The following is a 22,793-nucleotide window of genomic DNA, read 5'->3' as shown; positions in this document are numbered from 1 at the left end:
TCATCAAAACTGTTTTAATCATAATTTCACATTAAATGTCGTGTGTACCAACTCACAATCCTAATTGCAAGTATAACCATGATAGTCAACTCTCATTTTGTTTGCAATTATCAAATTTGACAATCAGATGAACTTTGAATTTTTTAAATGTATATACATTTCGGTATTGGCATTTCAAAAAAGGGACAATGCATCAATTTCTCTTGCGATGTGTATAGTATGAACATCAGGCATATGATTAAAATATAAATTATAAAGAAAACTTAACATAAAAATTTACAAATTTCCTTAATTTAAGCAGTTTTTGCTTTTTATTAATTTTCAACCGTTACTCCTTTATTTATAAAGGAATTTATGTTTATTTTGAAAGTTAAATAAATAATCTAGGCTCTTCTTCTTTTGGAAGGACATGCATTTTAAGAATAAGGAAGACTCATCAAAGAAACCAAAAGTCATTATTCATTCAAATTGTTAGAAAGTCTCTTTAACCTTATTAAGATATCATTTCTTTTTATTAGTCTTGCACGTTTAGAAAAAAAAAGTATTTATTCAATCATCTTTATTAAATCTTGAAATATCTATTGCATTGAAGAATGTATTAGAAGTAGAAATTTAGAAAAAACCATTCAAATATTCTGAATGATTTAGTTAATTTAATTGCTAATAATAACAGTTTTTCTTTTGCATTAGATTTGGGTTTCAGTCTATTTAATTTAATAAGCAGAAATTAGTTAATATCAAAAAATTATGTGAGAAAGAAATCCTTAAAATAACAATGTTTAATGTTCAGTATCAAATGAATTTTCCCGTTAGAAAAATACTTTTTATAAAACAGTTCATTTAAATGCTAATGCATTTTTTTACCCAATTTCGTCATTCAGTACATTTTATCACATCATTAATATATTACATTTCTTTTTTTTTAATAAATGCCTATTTCATTACAAATATTTATTGATTGCTAGTATTCTTTGGATTTTTTAAGAAAAAATAAACTTAACTTATGAAATAAAAGATATGAAATAATCTTATGAAATACAATATTATATATCTCTATTGGAAAGACAATTGTTTTGTAGAAGGCCTTGAAATTATTCAGAACCAAAAGCTCCATGAAGTAATTACTATTTTTTCATCATATTGTGTAGATACGTATCATATATATGTAATTTAAAAGTTCATTTTAAAAGATAGTTTAAATGCAGTTTCATTAATCATAGAAAGATTTTTTAATTAATTTAATGGATATTGTGTTGAAAAATTACTCTCTTTACATCATTTCCTGTTTTTAAATATATATTTTAGAAAATACAAGATATTTTATTAAAAATACCAGCACAATTCCAAATACATTATCATTTGTTGAAAATTAAATACATTCACAAAATACAAAACACATTTTTATCAAAACCTCTTCTTGCAAATTTAAGGGATATGTGCCTCATTTTAATTTTAATAAGGTTAATGAAACATCTTCCTTGGTTTTCTGAATTCGCAAACAGAGATTCAGAATCCCATTACAACTAATTCCTTTAAAAGTATGTTTATCTTCAACAGAGTACCCTCAGCGTGTAATTTAAATGAATCAAATTATCAAAAAATAAAAACCATAATCCTAACTGGGATTCATATCATTAAGACTCGAACGACTAATTTCAAACTGAGAGATAGCGATTAAAATAACGAGCTTCAAGATAATTTAACTTTAGGGTCGGAAACTAATTTAAAAATTGATCCACATCACAGTGAGGAGTAATCGAGTAATTGATGAACCTAACCCTCCATTTCGTGAGGAAACACAATGAACACGATGATTCTCATTGTTGGAGATAATCGACAATTCCTATTTTAGGGTGTGACCAATGGGAAATGGAAGAAGTCCTGGATTCGAATATCAGGAAATTGCGAAACAATTAAATGAATTGTTACAATTCATTCATCATCTACCCTGAAGGTTATTCCGTATTTGATATTATAGATTTGTTTATTTTAGAGAGAGGAGCGAAAATGTTGCGTGACCGATGATCGTATGTAACGAACCTGCCACGATTTTGAGCAATTTATCAGAACAAAGATTAATGTTATTGTTGTTCTCAGAATGAAGTGTCCCCAAGTACATTGACATGAAAGGAAATGCAGAAAATAAAACTATCGCATTATGTGAAATAAAAGGAAAAGGTTAAAAAGCAGTTCATTGCATAAATAATTAATAACTGTAAATTTTTTTTAAAGAAAAGTATGAAATATGCAGAAAATGAATGCATAATAAAGCTAGTGAGTTTATGTTGAGGCAACATGAAAGTGAAACAAAAACTTTTAGAATGTCTAGAATATTCAAAAATTGTATAATAAAAAAATGCTGCAATTTTTGGTTTTTATTAAATTTTAGTGTTTTTAAACTAAACATATTATATTTACTTCGGTTTTTAAATCTTTATTTAAGGCAAATAAGGGTTAATTTCTATCATGTGAAAATTGAGTGTTTAAGAACACGTAACGCGTCATGCTTTAGTCTTAAAACAAGATATCGATTTTTATTATATATTTTCTAGTATAATTCTGTCATATTGCAAAAAATATTAATCTTCCATTAAATAAGTAGTTATATTATCTGAAATTAATTATTTTTGACATATGTTAATGATAATTCTTTATAACTATGATTTGATCATTAACAAAGAAATAATGCAATACAAAAAATACAATAAATAAATTTTTCAGAAGAAATTGCAATCAAAGCATCAGAAACTTTAAAAAATATATTATAAAAATAAATTTTTAAAACATCAGAAGAATAATTTAAATTTAATTTTGAATATATAAACATAAAGGAAGAGTATATGGTTAGATGGAAAACTACCATAATTTACTTCTGATAGATTTGTTATAAAAAGTATTTTTTTAAGTATTATTGATTACAAAAGTTGTATAAATGATGTAATAAAATAGGGAAATTTAAATTATGTTGAAAATTAGAATTTACACACCTTAATAAAACGTTTTGTAAAATGTCTAATTTTTATATAAATTAACAAAGCAAAGAGTATTAAATTATAAAATATAAACACAATTATTTCAAATTCCTTTACTTATATTTCATTGTAATTCCTTTAAAAACCAAAATGAAATGTTTTAAAATTACAACTATTTTTTTTCTTTTGAATTATACTATTACTTATTGCTTTATTTTAAGCTTGATAAAGATTAAAATATTATTGTTCATTTCACTTAAAGAATCAATTTGCTTTATCAACTTAATTTTGTTAAAATGCCATGCTTCAGGTTATCGTAGTCACTTTTAATATAGTTAATTAAGACTAATTAACTTAATTTAACTATGAAGTTTAATTAAAATAAAGTAAGAAATCTACATTTTGAATTCTTAATTTTTGTTCTTTAGCATTTTATAAGTCGTTATTCAATTAAATAAATTACTTACACGGTAATTAATAAGTCCATATTTATCTTTGGCTGATTACAGCAGTTATTTCAATAAATAAAATAATTTGCAATTGAACTAAAATATGCATTAACAGTGAAAGTATTACGATAATTAAATGCATAAATAACTAATTTGAAAATCAATTCATGTTGAAGAAATCTCTTGATATTGTGTTATTTTTTTATTTGAGTAAAAGGTAGATTTTATTCGTGGAAACTATACGAAATTGACCATATGCATAATGATTTATTAGCAATTCAGTGCTACATATTTTTTAAGTAAATACACATTTTTATAAAATTAAATCTTTTCTGAGTATCGCTACTGACTTTCATCGGAAACGCAGAATTTTTTCTTATTACATTCATTTCTATTATTTTTTCGTACATACATTTATTTGCATTTAATTAAACATTCTTAAAAAAAAGATACCTTTTAATGACTTTTATTCTTCATAATTGTAAGGAATTGAATCATTTTAAACATTTATCAAGATTTCTGCTGTTGTTCTTGTTTAGAGAATAATGGCACTTGCCATGGACAGCTCGCTGACGAAGTCAGCGATTTTAATCCAAGGGAGCGTTTCTTGTTTTTAGTAGCGCCAACTAGGGTCAAGAGCACGTCTTAGCTACACACGCATCACATTCGCTTGCACAACCCCTCTTTACAGATGGGCACATTCACACGTCTCACCGATAGAAGAGATAAAAAATACCCGAACCGGGACTCGAACCCAGAACGCCCAGATCATAGGGAAGACGCGCTACCCCTATGCCAGAACGGAGGCATCAAGATTTCTTTAATGATTAATCAAGATTAAATCATGACAACCGCAATACAAAGAATTGACTTGGAAATTGGAAAGAAGGAAACAAAGATCTTTAGAAAGTATTCACGACATACATTGTTTTAGAAAAGAATTTGCTGATTCAGTGTTTTGGTTCTAAGGGAAACATGAAAGACCGAGCAATTCAATTACAGTGAAGGAGTTCGAATGATAAGAAAATTATTTTTAGAGCATAATTGAATTAGAAATTATTACTTATGTATAAAGTTTTCACTCTCGCATTACCAATTTCATCTGAATAAGGAAATGTGAGAGAAAAATATTCCGAATGTTAGTGAATATTTGCAAGGTATATTGAGGCAGTATTAGACTTTATATGTTCATTAGAATAAACTTGAAAAAAATCAAAAGATAAAAAATAAAACTAATATATATTTGCTAAATATTATTACAAATAAATTTTTAAATATTTTTAATAATATTATTCAGAAATAATTTTTTTTAAATATTTTAATACGCCGTCAGAAAAAGGAAGTGGAATAAGAACAGTGAAAGTTCTGCAATAATTAGTTTCTTTCCCTACTTTTTTTTATTTTTCCCACTTTGTTAACGTTCGGAATTTATATATGATAGCACGGAACATTGAGAACCTTAATTAAAATATTTATTAAAGTATTTTAACTAAAAATATCACTTACTAAAATAAAGCCAATTATTCATATTTTTTTTTTGCCAAAATCGATATCTTTTATTTTTAAATACTTCCAAGATTTAATGTTAATGACAATATGCAAAAGTTCAAAGGATGAGATTCCAAGAAAACGCCCCCATGTTGCCAATAACCGCGAGTGTCTCCTGAAAAATAAGATATTTCAAGATTACCGTGAAATAACGCCCTCCCATACAACCCGCCCATTCAACTGAAAAACTTTTAAATGACACCCAAAACGGTCCCTGTAGTATACTAATTTCTTAAACTTTTCTCTTCTTTCCACCGATTATTCTACGTAGTTTCTTTATTCTTTTACTGCTTCTAACTTTTTCTTCGTCCCTCATTTTCATGTAATATTCATGTTCTATATTCGGGTGTCCCGGTGATACGTCCACGTTATTTAGTCATCCAAAAAGTCATTATAAGGTGTGGTTGGTTCCGAGCTCTACTTATCAAGGAGCATGTCAAAGTCGTTTCGATGGCGAAAATGACGGGGGGATGATTTAAATTCCAGACACTCGATGGAGTAAAGGTAGAGAGATGCAGGATTTCAGTGGAGCGAAAGAGAAATGGAAATGAATTTTATTTTTGATCAATTTGGAAAGTTTTACTTTTCAGAAAAAAAATATCATAGTTTTGCATGTTATCATCCAAAATCGTTTTACAGTCAAGGTGAAAGATATAAGGTAGTTAAATAGAATAAGATGGAGAGTTTTTGAATAAAATGAAGACGTAAATTTTGTATCCGATTTAAAATCTTGAACAGCTGTAAGATCAACTACGTTTTATTCAAATAATATTAATTTTGAATTTTGGTTAATTTGAATCGTAATAGAGAATTAATGTAGATAAAATGGTTGTTTTTTTAAAAAAAATTAATTTAATAAATATTAAAGGATACGAAAAATAGACGTTATATAAAACGATATCATGATTAAAATCATTACATGGTATTTTTAATAATCCATAAAATTTATCGTTCATCCACAAATAAAATAATTTTATGCATTTGCATGAATTATAAAACGGTCAATCTCTGATAAATTTGCTTTCTTAAGACGCTCCAACAAATTCGAAAAATCATTTTTTTTCCAAAACTAATTATAGCCATGCATGTAAGTTCGTTCTGTTTTGTATAGCAGGGCACATGCTCAAATATCGCTTTAAAAACATACCTAATAGACATATTTTTTTTCAAATTTTATAATTACAAAGAAAAATTAGAGGCTACATTAAATATAAACCTAATCAAGAATTATTTAAAAAAATCATTTTCATCGTAATACATTCATCAAATTTTATATCTGTTAAGCTAATTTTGACATCAATGATTTACTCTAAGTGCGAGTGACATTGCACTTAGAGTATATATATCAACGCAAGTGACATTGTTTCTCGATGCTAGTTTGAAATAGTTTCTCTTAGATTGCTATAGACTGATATAACACGTAGATTTAATCATTAATTGAACATATATTATTATTTTGTTCATGAGGCGATATAATATTCATTTTAGTAACAATGATGTTATACGATAGAAATTTATGTGTGATACTATATAGATATATTGCAAAATTGATTTTATACACAGGAATGCTCTTAGAATGTATTTATATGAAAAAGTCTTATAGAAAAAATAATTGTTTGTATATTTGATTAGTAAAATATTAAATTTAATGTAGCTTCACTAAAAAGGACTTATACAGGGAAGCAAATTTATCGATAATGAGTAAAATACTGAAACTTTTGTAAAAAATGAAAAAGAAAATTTACCTGTCTTTTTGATATTTTTTAATAATTATCATGAATTAATAGAAAAGAGAATAACGCTATATATCTATTAAAAATTTAAAACAATTGTACTGTATTTTTATATCAATAATGGTACCTTTATTCAAGCCAATCGGGAAATTATTAAAAGAGAGCAAAAGGGTTTCAGGGGGGGTTTTTTGCATGAAATTTTATTTTAAATTAAAATTTTAAACTATTATAGACAATTATATAAAAAATCTATTCTTATATACACTATCATAGTAGAAACTAAGAAATTAATCCCTGAAACCAATATCAAGTATACTAATTGAAGTAGCATTGTTAATGTAAGATTTTAAAATATTTTTTGAACCAATTTGAAATAGGCTATCGCATTCTAATTTATTTCTCACGTAAAATTAATTTTTACAGTTTTATTAATTTTACTTGCATTGTATTTAAACAGCTCACTATTGATCTTAGATTTGTGTAATAACTTACTAATTCTGAAGAATTTAATTTCGAAAATATGTTGATGAATATTGTTTGATATGAATTTACATAACATATGTTACATATATTACATTACATATACTTAATGAACATATACTACAGAAGTCAAGTCTATAAAAAGAAAATTTTAGAATTAATATGTATTTAATTTTTTACTGGAGTGTATGGTTGTGGCCGATGTAAGCACGTCTGTTCAAGCAAAGGTGTACAAAGAGAAAAAAAAATATGAGAAATTTCCTTCTGAACTTTTACTTAGAATTATAAGGGAGAAAATTTTATATATCTTTGACATATTGGTTAGAGACTTTAATCCTTGCTGTGGCACCCTTAAACTTTATAGTCATATTTTTTTTAAAAATCCCGTATTAGAATTAATCAAATAAAAAAGATTGATTCTGATCAGAATATAAGAGAACATTTTAAAATAAAGTAATATGAGTTAATTTATGAAATTATGGGTAAATTATGAAAAATGGGAAACTAATTAGGATTTAAATCATATTAAAGATATCATTACACACACACACACGCACACACACACACACACACACACACACACATACACATTCAAATTTCTTCTTTCATCAGGTACTAATCTATGTGTCTTAGGAAAATATTTTTATCCCCAAATTGTTTTAATTGTTTAGTATTTTATTATACAATTTTCTAAAAAAACTCACGAGAGTAAAAATGACAAAAATACTGAAAAGAAACATATCATCAATTTAATCTATAACTAGACATTTTAATGTCAAATAATAAAATAAATCTATTATTCGACATTAGGAATCTAATAGGTGAAATTTGTTATTTAATTAAAACAAAATAATTTTCTCGTCTGCGTGAACGCATTTATATTGTGTTTTTGTTTTCAATAAGCTATTTAGAATTTAGCTGTATAATAATTCCAGAATTTTTATTCATAGTAATGGGACATAATTTGTTTTCAAAAAATAATTTTACTGTTCAAGTAGACTTATTATAATTATGCAGTTTCCAATAAAACATTTTTCTTTCCTACATATGCACATTTTTCTAACAACAAATATGTGAATAATTTTAAAGACATCTAAAATTTATTTTCCCATTTCAGTGGAAAGATATATTAAAAAAATAATGGAAGAAAACTCAGTACTGACTTTAATTTTATTCGTAAGAAGTTCATTTATTCAAAAGGCCAATTGATCTTATCTTGGATAAAATGTATTTAAAAAATATGAAAGAACGTATTCAAATTTCATTTAAATCAATATGATTTTCAATATAATCATATCTGAATAAATTAATTTTCCCAGTTTATTTTTACATTTTTATATCTTCTAAGGAAATTGAAATTATTTTTCTTTTAATATAAGTTAACAATTGTAAGAAAAATAAAGCATTTTTGAAAACATATTTTTCAATTTGTAAAGATTTATTGAACTTATTTTATGTTTTTATTCAGTGCTTGTGTTCTATACGTTTTTTTAAATCATAAGCATTATATGAATTAAGAGAGAAATGTTCCATCATTTGTCTTTTATTTTTTATCATAAATATTATCTTTTCCCACGGAATCGATTTCTTCCCTTTGCAACGACCATTTACCTTAGGAGATGCTTGGAATTTTTGGGATAGAAAAACCATCTTTGTTCCTCGTTGCTATGTAATACAAACAATAAACTCACAAGTTCTGATCATGGTGTTCGTTTTCGAATGTGTATTCTTCTTTTATTTTTGATGTTTATTTGTTCATTTGTAATGATAGTTCTTTTGCGATACCTTCCAGACAAGAAATAAAACATATATATATATATATATTTTATGTTTTGGAACATAAAAATAGCAATCTGAACAATACATTCTTTCAATACACTGCAAGATCCTTAGTTATTTTTATATTATTATCCATCAGTTAAACTGCTGTTATTGGAGTAGACGCATCAGTTCCTGAATAATAGTGTTAATTAGGAATAATAATAATAAAAAAAAACAGATTGACTGAAATAATACAATGTATTATTATCAATATTAAATTGTATATAATAGTGCATGCTTTGTAATAATTAATGTTTTAAAAATAGTTCATAGTAAAATGTTTATGTAAAAGAGAAAATTAATAATTAAAATGTAATTTATTAACCTCATAATTTACCAATATTTTAACAGAAGTATCTTTTAATAGATATCCTTATCGAAATAAGACATATTAATTTTGGAATGTCATTATACCTAAAAAAAATTAAAAATTTAACAATTTTAAATGACTTAATGCAATTATCAGTAGGATCGATTAGGATAACTGGAAAATAATTATGCTATCCTTCTCATTTTGATCGAATGATCGAATATGAAGGAAAATGCGTCTGGATTTATAGGAGTGCATAATTATGTTCTAGAAAGCTCATTAAATAATATATTTTCTCACAAATTCGTTCAATAATTTACCATTCTTAATTAAAGCAACATTTATAATTACCCCGGATTAGTTCTAATTTACCTAAAAGTTACTTTTTTCTTTTGGGGATAAGTGTTTGATTTCGATCGCAATAATAGACTTATTTGAAAAAGTATATATTTGTAATAATTAGAAATTATTTTTTATTTTCTTATAATTTATTTTATCATAGTTCCTAGCTGTTCCAAATTTCGACCTTTTTCTACATTTTAATATTTCCAGTTTGAGATAGTTTATAATTCTATCCCCAGTTTTGTAAGAAAAATCAGGAAATGAATATTCACAGTAACAGAAATAATTGAATAATAAGATACACTGGAAGGAAGTGTCTAATATTCAGAAACACAATAAATCGATTATGTGCAAGTACCTATATTTAGTAAAAGGGCAACTTAGAAGTTCCATCTCGAAATACGTTTTCCTGATATATTATTTGACTGAAGAAAATTTACTTAAACTTATGATATGGCAGTAGAGGTTTTATATGATTTTCAGCCATCGTAAGCTATAATTATGATTCGAGATAGAAATTCTTCTCCATCTCCACATCCTCTGCTTCTTACTGAAAGCAAACAAACTCATCATCTTAATACTTTTCCTTTGGTATCGTGTCCCCATCCCCCTGTCTTTCTTGTTGGCATGTTTCCGTTTCATACTGGAAGTTTAAAAACACCAAATCATTATTAATTCTCATACACCCCACATTTTATTCCTAATAATTCTTTTAATCCCCTCAAGTAACTAATTTTTATAATTCCTTTATGTTTCCACTCACATTGTACATTATCATGTTCATTCATCCAGTTTTATTGTGCTCCAGATATTCTTCATTCTTCTTTTTTTTTTAATCATTTCTTGTTATGTTATATGTTTTCGTTTTTGTCATTTGTTTGTTTCTTTCAAATTGATTGCTGTGTATTTTTTTTTAATAAAGTCCACCTACATCTATACCAAACCGGAAAGGCCCATATGAGCCCTGACACACACTTAAGTGTTAATTAACTGTTAATTCTTATACATGAAAAATAATTTCCATTTAGAAGTGCTCCATAAAAATGGTAAATTATAAATTTCATAAAATATGTCATTAAAAATATAGCATACAATGATACGCAATATTAGCATTATAAGATACAACAACGTACCTAGATCTAATATCACATCTTATCATTTCTTAAAATATTCAAAATACAAGAAAAATAACATTTTTTATTAAATAAAAAGCCTGTTTCCAATTACCCTATGATAAAAATTATCAATATATATTGAAACTCCTTTCCTGATTTTGAGGATAAAATGTAAAATTACTGATTACTGTTATATTCACCAGATCTAAGAAATGTATAACAGATTTTCTAATAAATTATCGATGTAGAATGTGAATAATAACACTTTGTAGAATTTTTATAATTTTAATGTGATTCCAATTAATACAAACAAATGTCAGAAAATAGTATTAAATAACAGTAATCTATTAACTGTCTCCATTAAATTTAGCACTTTAATAATATATATATTATAAAGAAGACAGAGGCTTCTCAGCTCGTTAAATTTTAATCGTTTCTCTCAATTGCTACTGTTACCATTTTCTTATTTTTTTAAAAAATTGTTATTCCTGAATTTACTTCTTTTTTAGAAAAAATAATCGTACTGGTAGTTTTTTTTAATAAATATTTGTGACTGTAGATTTTCAAGCAGAAAAATACGAACATTGTTCGGATTTTAAAATGTATATTAATAATAATTGATAATAAATGAAATTTATAATATAAATATCAAATAGTGTGTTTCCTAAAAGCAGACAATTGTAATAAAATTATTTTTTCAACGTTGATTTTTCTCTTGTAATAATTTTCACGAAGAAATCCCCGGATATTTCAAACATGTTTTTCCTTAAAATAAATTATATAATAATATAGATTTATATAACAATATAGGATTGAAAATGTTATAACACATAAAATGCAGAGTTTAGGAGGACTTTAAAAGTTATTTTTAAGAAGTAAGTAGCTCTCATATATATTATTTATACTAATAAGAATTTTTTTTAATGTAATGGAATTGCGTCTTTCCCCATGAAGTAAAATACAAACTTCAATTCTTCATCAATAATTTTTTTAAAAAATGGATATAACTTACATATTTTGTATGATCACGGCAGCTACATAACTATTGAAGATTTTTTTGGGCAACATAAATGAACTATGCAAAAAAGAATAGATCAGATCATCTAACCAAACTTTGCCAATCATCTGGAGGAACACTTTGTAGTTGTATGTGATATATAAAAGATGTTAGAAAATACCATGTATGAAATATGAGAGAATGGCATCTTGATAAATTATCATTTCAAATGCACGGCTACTTGCGTTTCATTCCCAATTTTTTTTTTTCTTTGGAATTCATATTTTTTTTTATTTTTTTGAATTCCAAAATTCAATAAACGACTTTTCAAACACACACTATGAAGTAGAATACTGCTAATTTTTCTTTGGCGCAGTTGTTCCAAATATTTACATTAAAGTCTATTTTATTCATGTACTTATATGATCTTTGATGTCTCCTATAATTGAAACTAATTTTCTGACCTTTTGTTCCTATATAGTTAGACACGTATGTATGTAACAAATTAACATCAAATGCTTTACGAGTAAAATACATGCTTCTGTTTATGTATTTTACAAGACACTTTACGTCAAGTATCGAAATATTTACGGGTGTTATATAAATTTTATAATGTATAATATAATATTCGAATTAATAACAAGATCCGACACATTGCATGATTAACTGCTTTCATATAAATAGGTGCAGAAATAAAATTTATTCATTTACTCATTTCTTGCTGACATCAATCAGCTATCTCTGTTACTTTGATTATGGTAAATTAAATATATTTTAAGTTTTGTTTAGAATGCTTCTACACAAACAGAACATAAATATTGAGGCTTTTTTTTCCTAAATGAATTTTATAAATTTTCATTAATTTATTTATTTTATAAGTCATTGAGAAAATAGAGTTATCTTATGAAAATTACTAATTTTTTTTTTACCAATCAATAAAATATAACCTAATATAATGATTAAATATTTTTATTTTATTTTAAAATTCATGAATCATTGGGCTTTCAAATACTGTCTGAAAATTAGTAAATTGCTAATAAAAAAATTTATTAAAATTTCCTTACATTATATAAAAATGTCAAAATATAAAATTTATTAATTATATAAGTTATCGTTCTTTTTTTATTATTTTACTTGTAATTGTGAAATTGAATTTGTTTTATATTTTATGAAAAATGATTTGTAAGGATATTAAATTTTTAACAATATTCCAAAAACAATATTGTTGAATTCATATAATATTTAAAAAAAAATGTTTAGTTGAAATAGCTTGCAAAGCTCGATCTCTAATATAAAAAGTATGATATTAATTTAACATAATTAAATTCGATACAAATGGAACAATTCATGCCATAAAAAATTTCCAAAATATCCACAAAAGCTTTTTTTTAAAGTATAAAAGAACGTTCATTTTAAAATTTAGCTGTTATTTTATTGATGTTTCAAATTAACTTTTTTAAACATGATATAGAGAATTTTAATCATTAGAAAAGAAAAGAATTTTACTTCCTTATCGTTCAATAATTCACTACTCGTAATTTCTTTTCTTTTTTCTATTTCTTTCCTTGTCTCCATTGTCTTTCCCCTTTCTTTGTCTCCACTCGAGAGAATAATCGAGAAAGAAACGCAATTTTTAACGAAACACGCTTTTACAAAAATTATCGTGAGCAAATTATTTCTTCAAAAGAAGTCATTAATAACAGAAGATCTCCGATTATCCTTTTTCAAATTTCATGGGAGTGACTGAAGAACCTACTCATCTGCCAGTCCAGCCAATAGGCACACTCGAAATCAGGAGCTGGAACAAAAGAGCCGCTTTTCACCGTGAATAATAGAAAGAAAAAAAATATCTCGAAGGCCTTAATTAATCACGCAGGAACTGCAACCACTAATTAATTTGTATCAAAATCTACAATGCGGCCCCTAATTACACCCCCAATATTGAAAGCCTCATCGGCCACTTAATTCTATTACCGCTTTGTAAATGCTTCACTTTACGGCGTTCAAAGGATTATTAATTTATTTATTCGCAAAAGCCTTCTAGCAGTTTGATGTCGTTAGGGCAGATTAAAATAAAATGTCATTTGAGCGTTATCAGAAAGCATTTTCGAGTTATTTCTCTTTTTGCTGTCTTGGTGTTGTTCCTGCAGATCCTATTTTATTTTTTAAAATAAAAGACAGCCTTAGAATCGATTATCCCTCTTGATATTATATAGGAAGCGAAGCGATAAATCTGATGAATAAGACATGTTTTAAAAAGAATGGATATTACAGGTATGGATATCCATGAACTAGAAGTTTTTTTGGACGTAATAACTTTATTTTGTAAATAGAAGTGATGTTTCTATTGATGTTAATAAAATGCTTAAATCGGGAAAAAATCCAAAACTTCAAGAACAGATAAAAAAATTTTATTTGTAAACAGTTTAAAATTATAGTTTTTAACTCTCCTTTAAAATATAGTTAATTTATAACCTGAATAGCATCACTTTTAAGATTTGATAAGGGCTTTATGTATATTGCTATTTTCTTTATGTCTATTGCATAAGAAAATATACTCTTTTCTATTGGCTACATTATTTTAAAATTTATATTATTTACTCTACAATATATAATCCTCACGTTACGATTGTATCTAAAATTTCTATGTTATTAACCAACTCTATCTTTTCTCCGTTTTTGGGCAACCAAATCTTCTTGTATCCTATTAATAATCATAATTTAGGAATGGTAACAAACTTTGATAAACTACATCTTATTACACAAGATGAAAGTAATATACATAATGGCCAGAGAAATCTAATAAAAAATACAAGAAACTATCACTTTATTGAAAAATACTGTTTTTCAAAAGAGGAAATAAAATTTTATTTCACTGTAATATATATATTATTGTTATTTTCTTCTCAAGATTTCGTTATAGTACACTAAATATTTTTTTTCTTAATGCTAAAGTTGGCAGTTTGAAAATATAAAATTTTAAATACTGATTCATTACTTTCAGCACCAATCAAAGTGAATGTATGGCCAGTCACTCAGCAAGTCAGTACCGGATCAACAGTAACAATCAATTGTACAGTCACGGGTCACCCTATTTCTACAATTGAGTGGGTGAAGAATCAGCAATCTTTAACCCTCTCTCGACGAGTCGTGCTGATAAGTAGGACTGTGTTGCATATAACCACCGTTGAGCGGGAAGATAGAGGAATGTATCAGTGCATAGCCCGCAATGATGAAGATTCTGCACAAGGATCTGCAGAGTTAGCTATTGCATGTAAGTATTGTGGATCTTATTTTTGAATTTTATAACAATTTTAAAAAATTATTTTAGCATTCGACATACATTGCATTTTTGATATTTTAAATACAGAAGAAGAAACATAATTTGCATTGGATTTTTTTTATCTTTAGAAGGTTGACAATATTATTCTAATATGAATTTTTTCCAAATATATATATATATATATATATAAATTTCAAAATTTCCATTTGTTAACTATAATTGATTGGCAGTCAATATAATGATGATAATCAATTATATAAATTCCAATTAGTGCAAAGGTTTGGTTCTGTCTTTAAAAGTATGTCAATGAATCGCAATTTAATATACGTCGTTAAAAACATGTGAATCAAAGTTTTTAAATCTAATAGTTCTGTACTGTACTATGTTCTATGTTATGTTAAAAAAAATGTTTCTGTATTTCAATTTGTTTCTATTTAATTTCAATGACTTTATTTTGCAACCGCATTTGCTTATATATATGCCCTATTACACAATTACAGTATATTATAAGAAACTTTTTATCTGAATTCGATCAATTATTTTAGCATAAATACTATTAAAGCTCACTGTGTTTTACTTGGAATCAGAACATATCTAATCAGGCTGAAATCTACTTAACGTTAAGATAGCTTAATTCAGTATTTTTTCAACATATTTTTGTTTAATTAGAGAGGAGTATATATGACCTTACAATACATTAAAACGAAAAACACGTTTTACTTTTAAATTTGTACAAAGTTAGAGAAACATCTTTACTTTCTAATCAGAAAAATTATGTATTAAAAATATATTATAAGAATTTATACATATATAAAGGAAACATTAAGAATATTTTTTCAATTCTGTAATTATTATTTTTTTTGTTTTGAATAAAAAATAATATTTGTTTAAAATCAAGATTTATTGCATTTTTCCTTGGGTTTACTTTGTGAAAGCAATTGAATCCAAGAAAATATGCATTTAACATTCCATCCTTATTTTATTTACAAGCCACCATTAATCAGATGTTTAATGGCTAAAGCTGTTTCAGATGATAATCGATCTTTTTAAAAATCAAACGCTTACACTCATAAGAAAGTTGACAGATAAATCAATTTCGCAGCAAAATATATTAAATACCTGACATTATTGACATTCCTTTCCAATGGATGACTTGTTCTTTATGAATTAATTCGTAGGGAAGATTTTTTGTCTATTTCTACACTTATATAATTGGAATCACTCAACTCTGAATAAATGATAACGTGTATACTGAAATAATAGAATTTCTTATTTTGTTTATTATTTAATAAACACTGCACGTTGATTTTTATTTATTTATTTTAATAAAACATTTGGTTTTAAATTTGCATATTTTTAATTTAGAAGAATTATTGAGTGGATTATTTTTTTTTCAACTTCCTTACTTTTTTCAAATATATATATATATATATATATATATATATATATATATATATATATGGATTAATTTCTTTTTCTAGTCAAATTATATTTTCGAATTTGGTTATAGAGTGAGATAACTTATAGGGTATTTAGATAAAATGGCTTAAATAAAATGTAAGATAAAATTAAATAATTTATTTTTAAAAAAAGTTATTTTTATGGTTTTAAGATTTTTTTGGAAACAAACTATCCTCAAATTCATCATTTAAACAAAACAATATAGCAATCGCATTGAATGTATTGTATTTTCAAATGTCAAGATAATTAATTACATTGAAGGAGCGCATTTTGTTGCTAAACCAATTTTTTAAAAGACATTGAATGATGTTTATAAAACAATATAAATAAATAAAAAAACTTAATACAGATCATGAAACATTTTAGTTTGTGATTAGCATTTGCAAAGGTAAAATTTTGCTTGTTTTTCAGCAAACATGTTGTTCAATTTAAATCAAAGAAAAAGCAATGAAAAATTATTATGCATTTGTTTAAAAGTATTTTTCTTTGAATTTCTATTTTGAAGTAAATAGTAAATAACTTTCAGATGAGTATCAGAAGTTATCTAAATATACAAAAACATAATAATACAAAATTAATATATATTATTATTAAAAGCTTGAATGTTTTCTTTTCATGAAGGATGACAGGGCAGTTTTTAATAAAGAATTAAATTATTCTGCTATTTCATTTGAAGGAAAACAATTAGAAATAACATTATGGCATAAACCAGCTATTCTCAACCTGTGGGGCGCGCCCTCCTAGGGGGGTATGAGCACGTTAGAAGGGGGACGCGAGATTATCGAAGAAAAAATATTTTAAAGAATTGATTAACTGACTGAAAGGAAAGCACACATACACATAGAAAGCAAAATACATTTCGGCATATTTAAGAAATTATTAACGTAAAACAACTTACTAAATCAAAACTTACTTAATTAAAACATACTAAATTAAAAACAAATTTAATAATTATTAGTAACTTTCTTGGGCCCGTCTTGCAAAGCAAAGTTTTTCGAAGGAAGGCTTAATATTAGAAACAGCCACTCTCAATTCTGTTTCTATATTTTGTCTTCAAAGACGCCACAACAGAAAATCCAGTTTCACAAAGGTAGGATGTTGAATGGTAATAGAATGTGAAATGCACTTGTTTTTAGTGCAGAAAAATCATCCTTACTCCTGCCCAAAATTCAAATAGTTATTTATTACTAAATTGTCTTTTAGTTTCGCCACTTGTCGTGAAGTCTATGAATTTTTCTTCCTCCCTAGTTGAGAGTCCTTCGGGTCTTATGAAATGGATCCCTAATCCACTCGTAACTTGCTATCAGTTTGTCGTCAGCATGAAAATACTTTTTTAAAAATTCTTTGCCAGCATGGCTAAATGATTTTCAATGAGTACAAAAACAACTTTTACATGTTCCTCTTCAGCCTTGTAAGGTTTAGTACAATCATTCACATTTGCAAACATTATTAGGTTTTTTGCTTTAAATTTCTGGTCCACAATTCCAATTTTCTACAAAAAGCATTAACTTTATAACTCGTATCCAACATATGTGTATTTGCTTCTTGGAGTTGAAGATTCAAGTTATTTAATTTCTCAAATAGGTCGACTCAATTTCATCAGAAATAAACCATCGCAAAAAATGTGTGCACTGAGGCGATTTTTGTTTTACAAGTGCTTGTATACCTTGGAATCTTCCGGACATTTAACGAGTATCATCGGTGCATATTCCGACGCAATTTTTCCCTTCTATGTTTGCCTCGTTCATAAAATCATTTAAAATAGCAAATGATGCGAGCGCGGATGTTTTGAGTTCTATTCTCTTGCAGAAAAATAGTTCTTCTACTACTGACATATCACAAATTCAAACATAGGCAATTAAATGAGCATCTTTATTACTATCTGTTGCTTCGTCGAGCTGTGTGAAAAACAATTTGTCACGCAACTTCGAGAAAAGCTGACACTGTACATCTTCAGCTATATCGCCAATTTGACAAGCAACAGTATCATTTGAAAGAGATATGGACTACAATTATTTTGAAAAATTATCTCCAAACATAGTTTCTACAATCTCAATTGCTGCTGGCAAAATAAGATCTACACCAATGGTGTGAGGCGTTTTACATCTGGCTATTTTATATGAACTTTGTAAGATAAAATTGAAGATTTTTTATTCACAGACAAAGTTTCTTTAAAAAATGATTTTTGCTTTCTATAAGATTTTAATTTTAATTCGAAGAATTCTCTGGGTTTGTTGACGCACTCACTATGAAGCGTTTAAGTTTATTAGGTCTTAGGCCAACTGTGCTGTCTTAGGCCAGCATTTTTAAGCAAATCATTTTAAGCAAAACATTTGCTCCGCGCATGCTCGAGGCGGCATCGGTCGTGTGGATCCCTTCCACAAACATTACTTATTTTTTTCTCTTTTGTTTAGTCATTTAGTAAATTTTATTTCTTTAATTATTTGAAAATGTATTCCTAGTTTGTAAATTTAGCTCACCCGTCTAGGTTAACTTTCAAAAACGAATTTTTCTACTTTCATATTTTTTAATGTTATCTCCCTGTTTGGCGTTCATTTCAAATATAATATTTAAATTTTCTCCGCTTTCATTCGCTTAACCGCCCGCTTGTCCAAATTGCAAGATATGGTTTCTCGCCAACGTTGGCGGCTCACTTTTACTCTTGTTTTGGCAGTTAGTTAAAAATAATTTAAAAACAGAATCCTAAATACTCAATTTACATTATTGTTGTATACATTTTATTGTAAGCGGGGAGGGGCGATGAAAATTATGATTGAAAACTGGGCTACGAATACTGCAAGGTTGAGAAACGCTGGCATAAACACAACCCATTATTGTCCTGGATACATGTCATATCATTGTTTTCAGACTCCAATTATCTGATATAACAATACTTTTGAATTCCTTTAGGATGTTTTGTAAAACATCTGTTATCTGCACACACTTATATTTCCTTTGTTTCTGCAAAAGTTATTGATAACAGTAATTTCAATAATTTCCACAAATCAGAAATATTCTATATACAATCGTATGTGAAAAAATAAAAATGACAATGAAAACCTAACAGAACGAACGAAAACTTTATTAGAGAAAATTTTCAAATAATAATTTTATAATCCATTGTTTGAAGTTTAGATTTTTTTCCTATATAATAAAAATTCTTGAAATTGTTTTGTTTCCTAATTATACACTGAATCTAAAATACCTTTAAAGTAAATCTTTAAATACAATGAAACGATAATTTCTTAAAGCTATTTTCATTGAATGCGTGACATTACAAAAAAACAGTACTTTTGTATATCCTAAAAAATTGAAAGAAGATTAAATATTTTTCTGTAATTTATCCACTGAGAGAATAATAACAATAATAATTTACAGTCTACAGAATAGCCGTTAAATAGATTATTTTTAATTAAGGGGAAAATAAATCCTTGCAAATAAAGCTATTTCTAATTCCATAAAAATATTTTATTGTTCTTAATTTTTTCGAACTGCTACTTAGTTTCTAATGTCCCATTTGTCTTTAATTCGTTTTTTTATATGAATGTATCATTCGAATTTTCTTTTACATTCTGAAAGAGTAAAAAAACAATTTAATGGAATTAGTAACAATTTCTAATTAGTTTTAGGTGTTTTTTTTAATTTAAAATTATTTAGCATAATACAACAAAATTGAATAATAACACAATTTTTTTAATTCCTGTATAATAAATATTTTATACTTTTGAAACTTTTACAAGCTATTTCAATTTACATAATTTTATAAATGTTTTTAAACTGCTGAGAACTTTTATGCTTATCTGTATAAATCTTGGTATCGTAAAACTTAAAACCTTGAATGATGATTAAAAATAAATCCATTTTTTATTTATTTCTTATTCTACTTTTCTATAAATTATAAAATTTTACTTAAAATTCATAAAAAAATAAAACTTTATTAAACGCGAGGATATATGAATGCTTTATTATCCTCACATTTAGTGAGGATAATAAAGTCACATGAAGCTGATACGAACTGATTGTATATCAAAGTCTTAAGTGATATGTAGAATATTTTGCTATAGGAATATAAAATTATAAATAAAATTTAAAATTATAATTTCATAATTATGTCTAGATATCACATTATCAAGAAAATGATGGAAACTTTATCTTCAAAATATATCTACTTCTATAACAATAATAACATCTTCTATTCGTGGCAAAACGCGGAAAATTGAATTAATACTTATATATAAGAGATATGAGCGAATATTTTCTCATTGTGAGGCTATGAGTTTTGAATCGGAAGTACACTGATCAATGAATGTGTAAGTTGCCATTATTTTCTGAATACTTTCCAGCTTCTCACCTGCAGAGCTGGGTTTAAGGCTAGGTTTCATCGTAATGTTGCTAAGGAATGTATGCATGAGTTATGGGCTTTATAATGGTTCTCGGTTTGTGATCAGGAAGAATGAATGCTACATTTTGAGGCGCTGTTGTGTCAAAACATCTTGAGGCGTTGTCGTGTCAAAACAAAGGTACAAATGTTCACATATCGCATACTACTATTGATTCAAAAAATAATGTAGATATGCCATTTATATTGAAAAAGTTGTATTTTCTAATGAAACTAGCTTTCGCTATGATGATACCACATTTGACTACTGATTCAAAAAATGATGCAGATATAACATATATATTGAAAAGGTTGTAATTTTATTTTGGAGTGGTCTTTGCCATGACTGTCAATGAATCACAAGGTCAGACGTTTAACAAAATTAGTCTGATTATTAAATGTGAAAGTGGGATCAAAATCAAAAGAATTTTCAAATGATTCTTGCATTATCCAGAGCAAAATCTAGAGCTGAGATAAGAATCCAGATTAAAGCAGGCAACATTAAATTTATGGCCTTTAAAGACTTTGTTAATTAGCGAAAATTGTTCAACATGAAATATATTTTGTGTAAGTATTTTTCAACTATTTTTGAGAAAAAATTAATTTAATAATTTTTTAGTGTCATTCAGCCGATGTTTTTATTCATGTCGAAAAAGTTAAAATTATGATGAGATTTCATTTAGATTTTAATTAATAATAAAGTATTTTTCCTTTTATTTAGAATTGAGTTTTTTTTTTGTTGTTTTTTTCTACATGGCAGTTTTAAAAGAGCTTTATTTTTCATTTACTTTTGTTGTCTAGAGAAACTTTTTCTGTCAAGATTCTAATATTTTAATATGTAGCCAGCAATATGCTAAAAACGTAGAAGATAGTTAAGAAAAAGGAATTAGTAGAAATAAGAGTAGTATGCATATTTTAATACATTTTATTGTATATAAGTAATGTCTCAGATTTTTTTTTTCTTTTGGTAAAAATATAACTTTATGCAAATTTCTAAACATTTTAGCTTACGTCCATTAAGCATCTTGGATATATTAGCATACATTTATTTATTTCTTCCTGAGATGTGAAAACAAATAATTCAATATAAAATGAACCAGCTTTTTTCATCATATAGTGCCGAGGAAAAGGAACTAATGGAAGGAAAAAAGCAATACAAAAAAATCTTCTTTTTTCTGCAAAAATTTGACAGTTTTTTTTTACTTGCTGTTTAATTGTATTTTCCCTCTCTAGTTAGAGACTTAAATCTGCATTCAGGCTGCATTATCTCAACCTAATTTGAATTCGACAGCAGCCGCAAGAAAATTATCCACATTTTGTAAGACTTAAAAGTTAACAAAGCATAGACTAAAGTTAAGAAAAAAATCACTCTTATTCTTTTCTTAGAGACTTTAAATTTCCTTCCAAAAGAAAGAAAAATAGTCTATAAATAATTTATCAGGCGTTCCCGATTATCAGCTTTGTTTTGGCTCGTTGTTTCAACCTTATTGAAAGAATCAAACTTTAAGCCAGATTTTGAAGTATTTTTGCTTAGTTAAAGCTTGATTATGCCTTGAGGGACGCAGAGTAATTTCCTACATAATAAACTTTTTTAACTTTCTGAAAGAAAATTGCATCATTTTTAGAAGTTTATAATCGAATAGGAAAAAATGCATATGTTATGTTAATTTTTTTCATAATGAAGGGCAATTTTTTGAATATGATTAAAAGAATGGCGTTGTATAAAAGAATAGAATCATTCCCCAACAGTTGAAGATCTTTGTGTTCCTGCATTAATTCCTTTCTTAATGTTAAGTTTGATGAATCAGATGAAAAAAATAGATCATGACAATACCTCATTAGTGATAACTAATTAATATTTTAATTACTTAGGATTAAAGGCACTCGTATTATTAAACTTTGTA

At 26.4% G+C, this 22,793-nt stretch overlaps 1 protein-coding gene across 2 annotated transcripts in view; it reads left to right on the top strand.

Moving 5' to 3' along the window:
* The window catches only part of LOC129981897 (cell adhesion molecule Dscam2-like), a 395,465-nt gene that overhangs the window by 225,558 nt on the left and 147,114 nt on the right, over nt 1–22,793 (top strand). For both annotated transcript variants that reach the window (XM_056092942.1, XM_056092941.1), the window contains one exon: nt 14,772–15,041. In XM_056092942.1, coding sequence (XP_055948917.1) covers nt 14,772–15,041 — 270 coding nt within the window. The remainder of the gene's footprint in view (nt 1–14,771; nt 15,042–22,793) is intronic.

The sequence above is a fragment of the Argiope bruennichi genome, chromosome 8, assembly GCF_947563725.1.
Source record: "Argiope bruennichi chromosome 8, qqArgBrue1.1, whole genome shotgun sequence".
Taxonomy (NCBI): domain Eukaryota; kingdom Metazoa; phylum Arthropoda; class Arachnida; order Araneae; family Araneidae; genus Argiope; species Argiope bruennichi.
The sequence above is the reverse complement of the archived record's forward strand: the minus strand, read 5'-3'. Positions and strand labels throughout refer to the sequence as shown.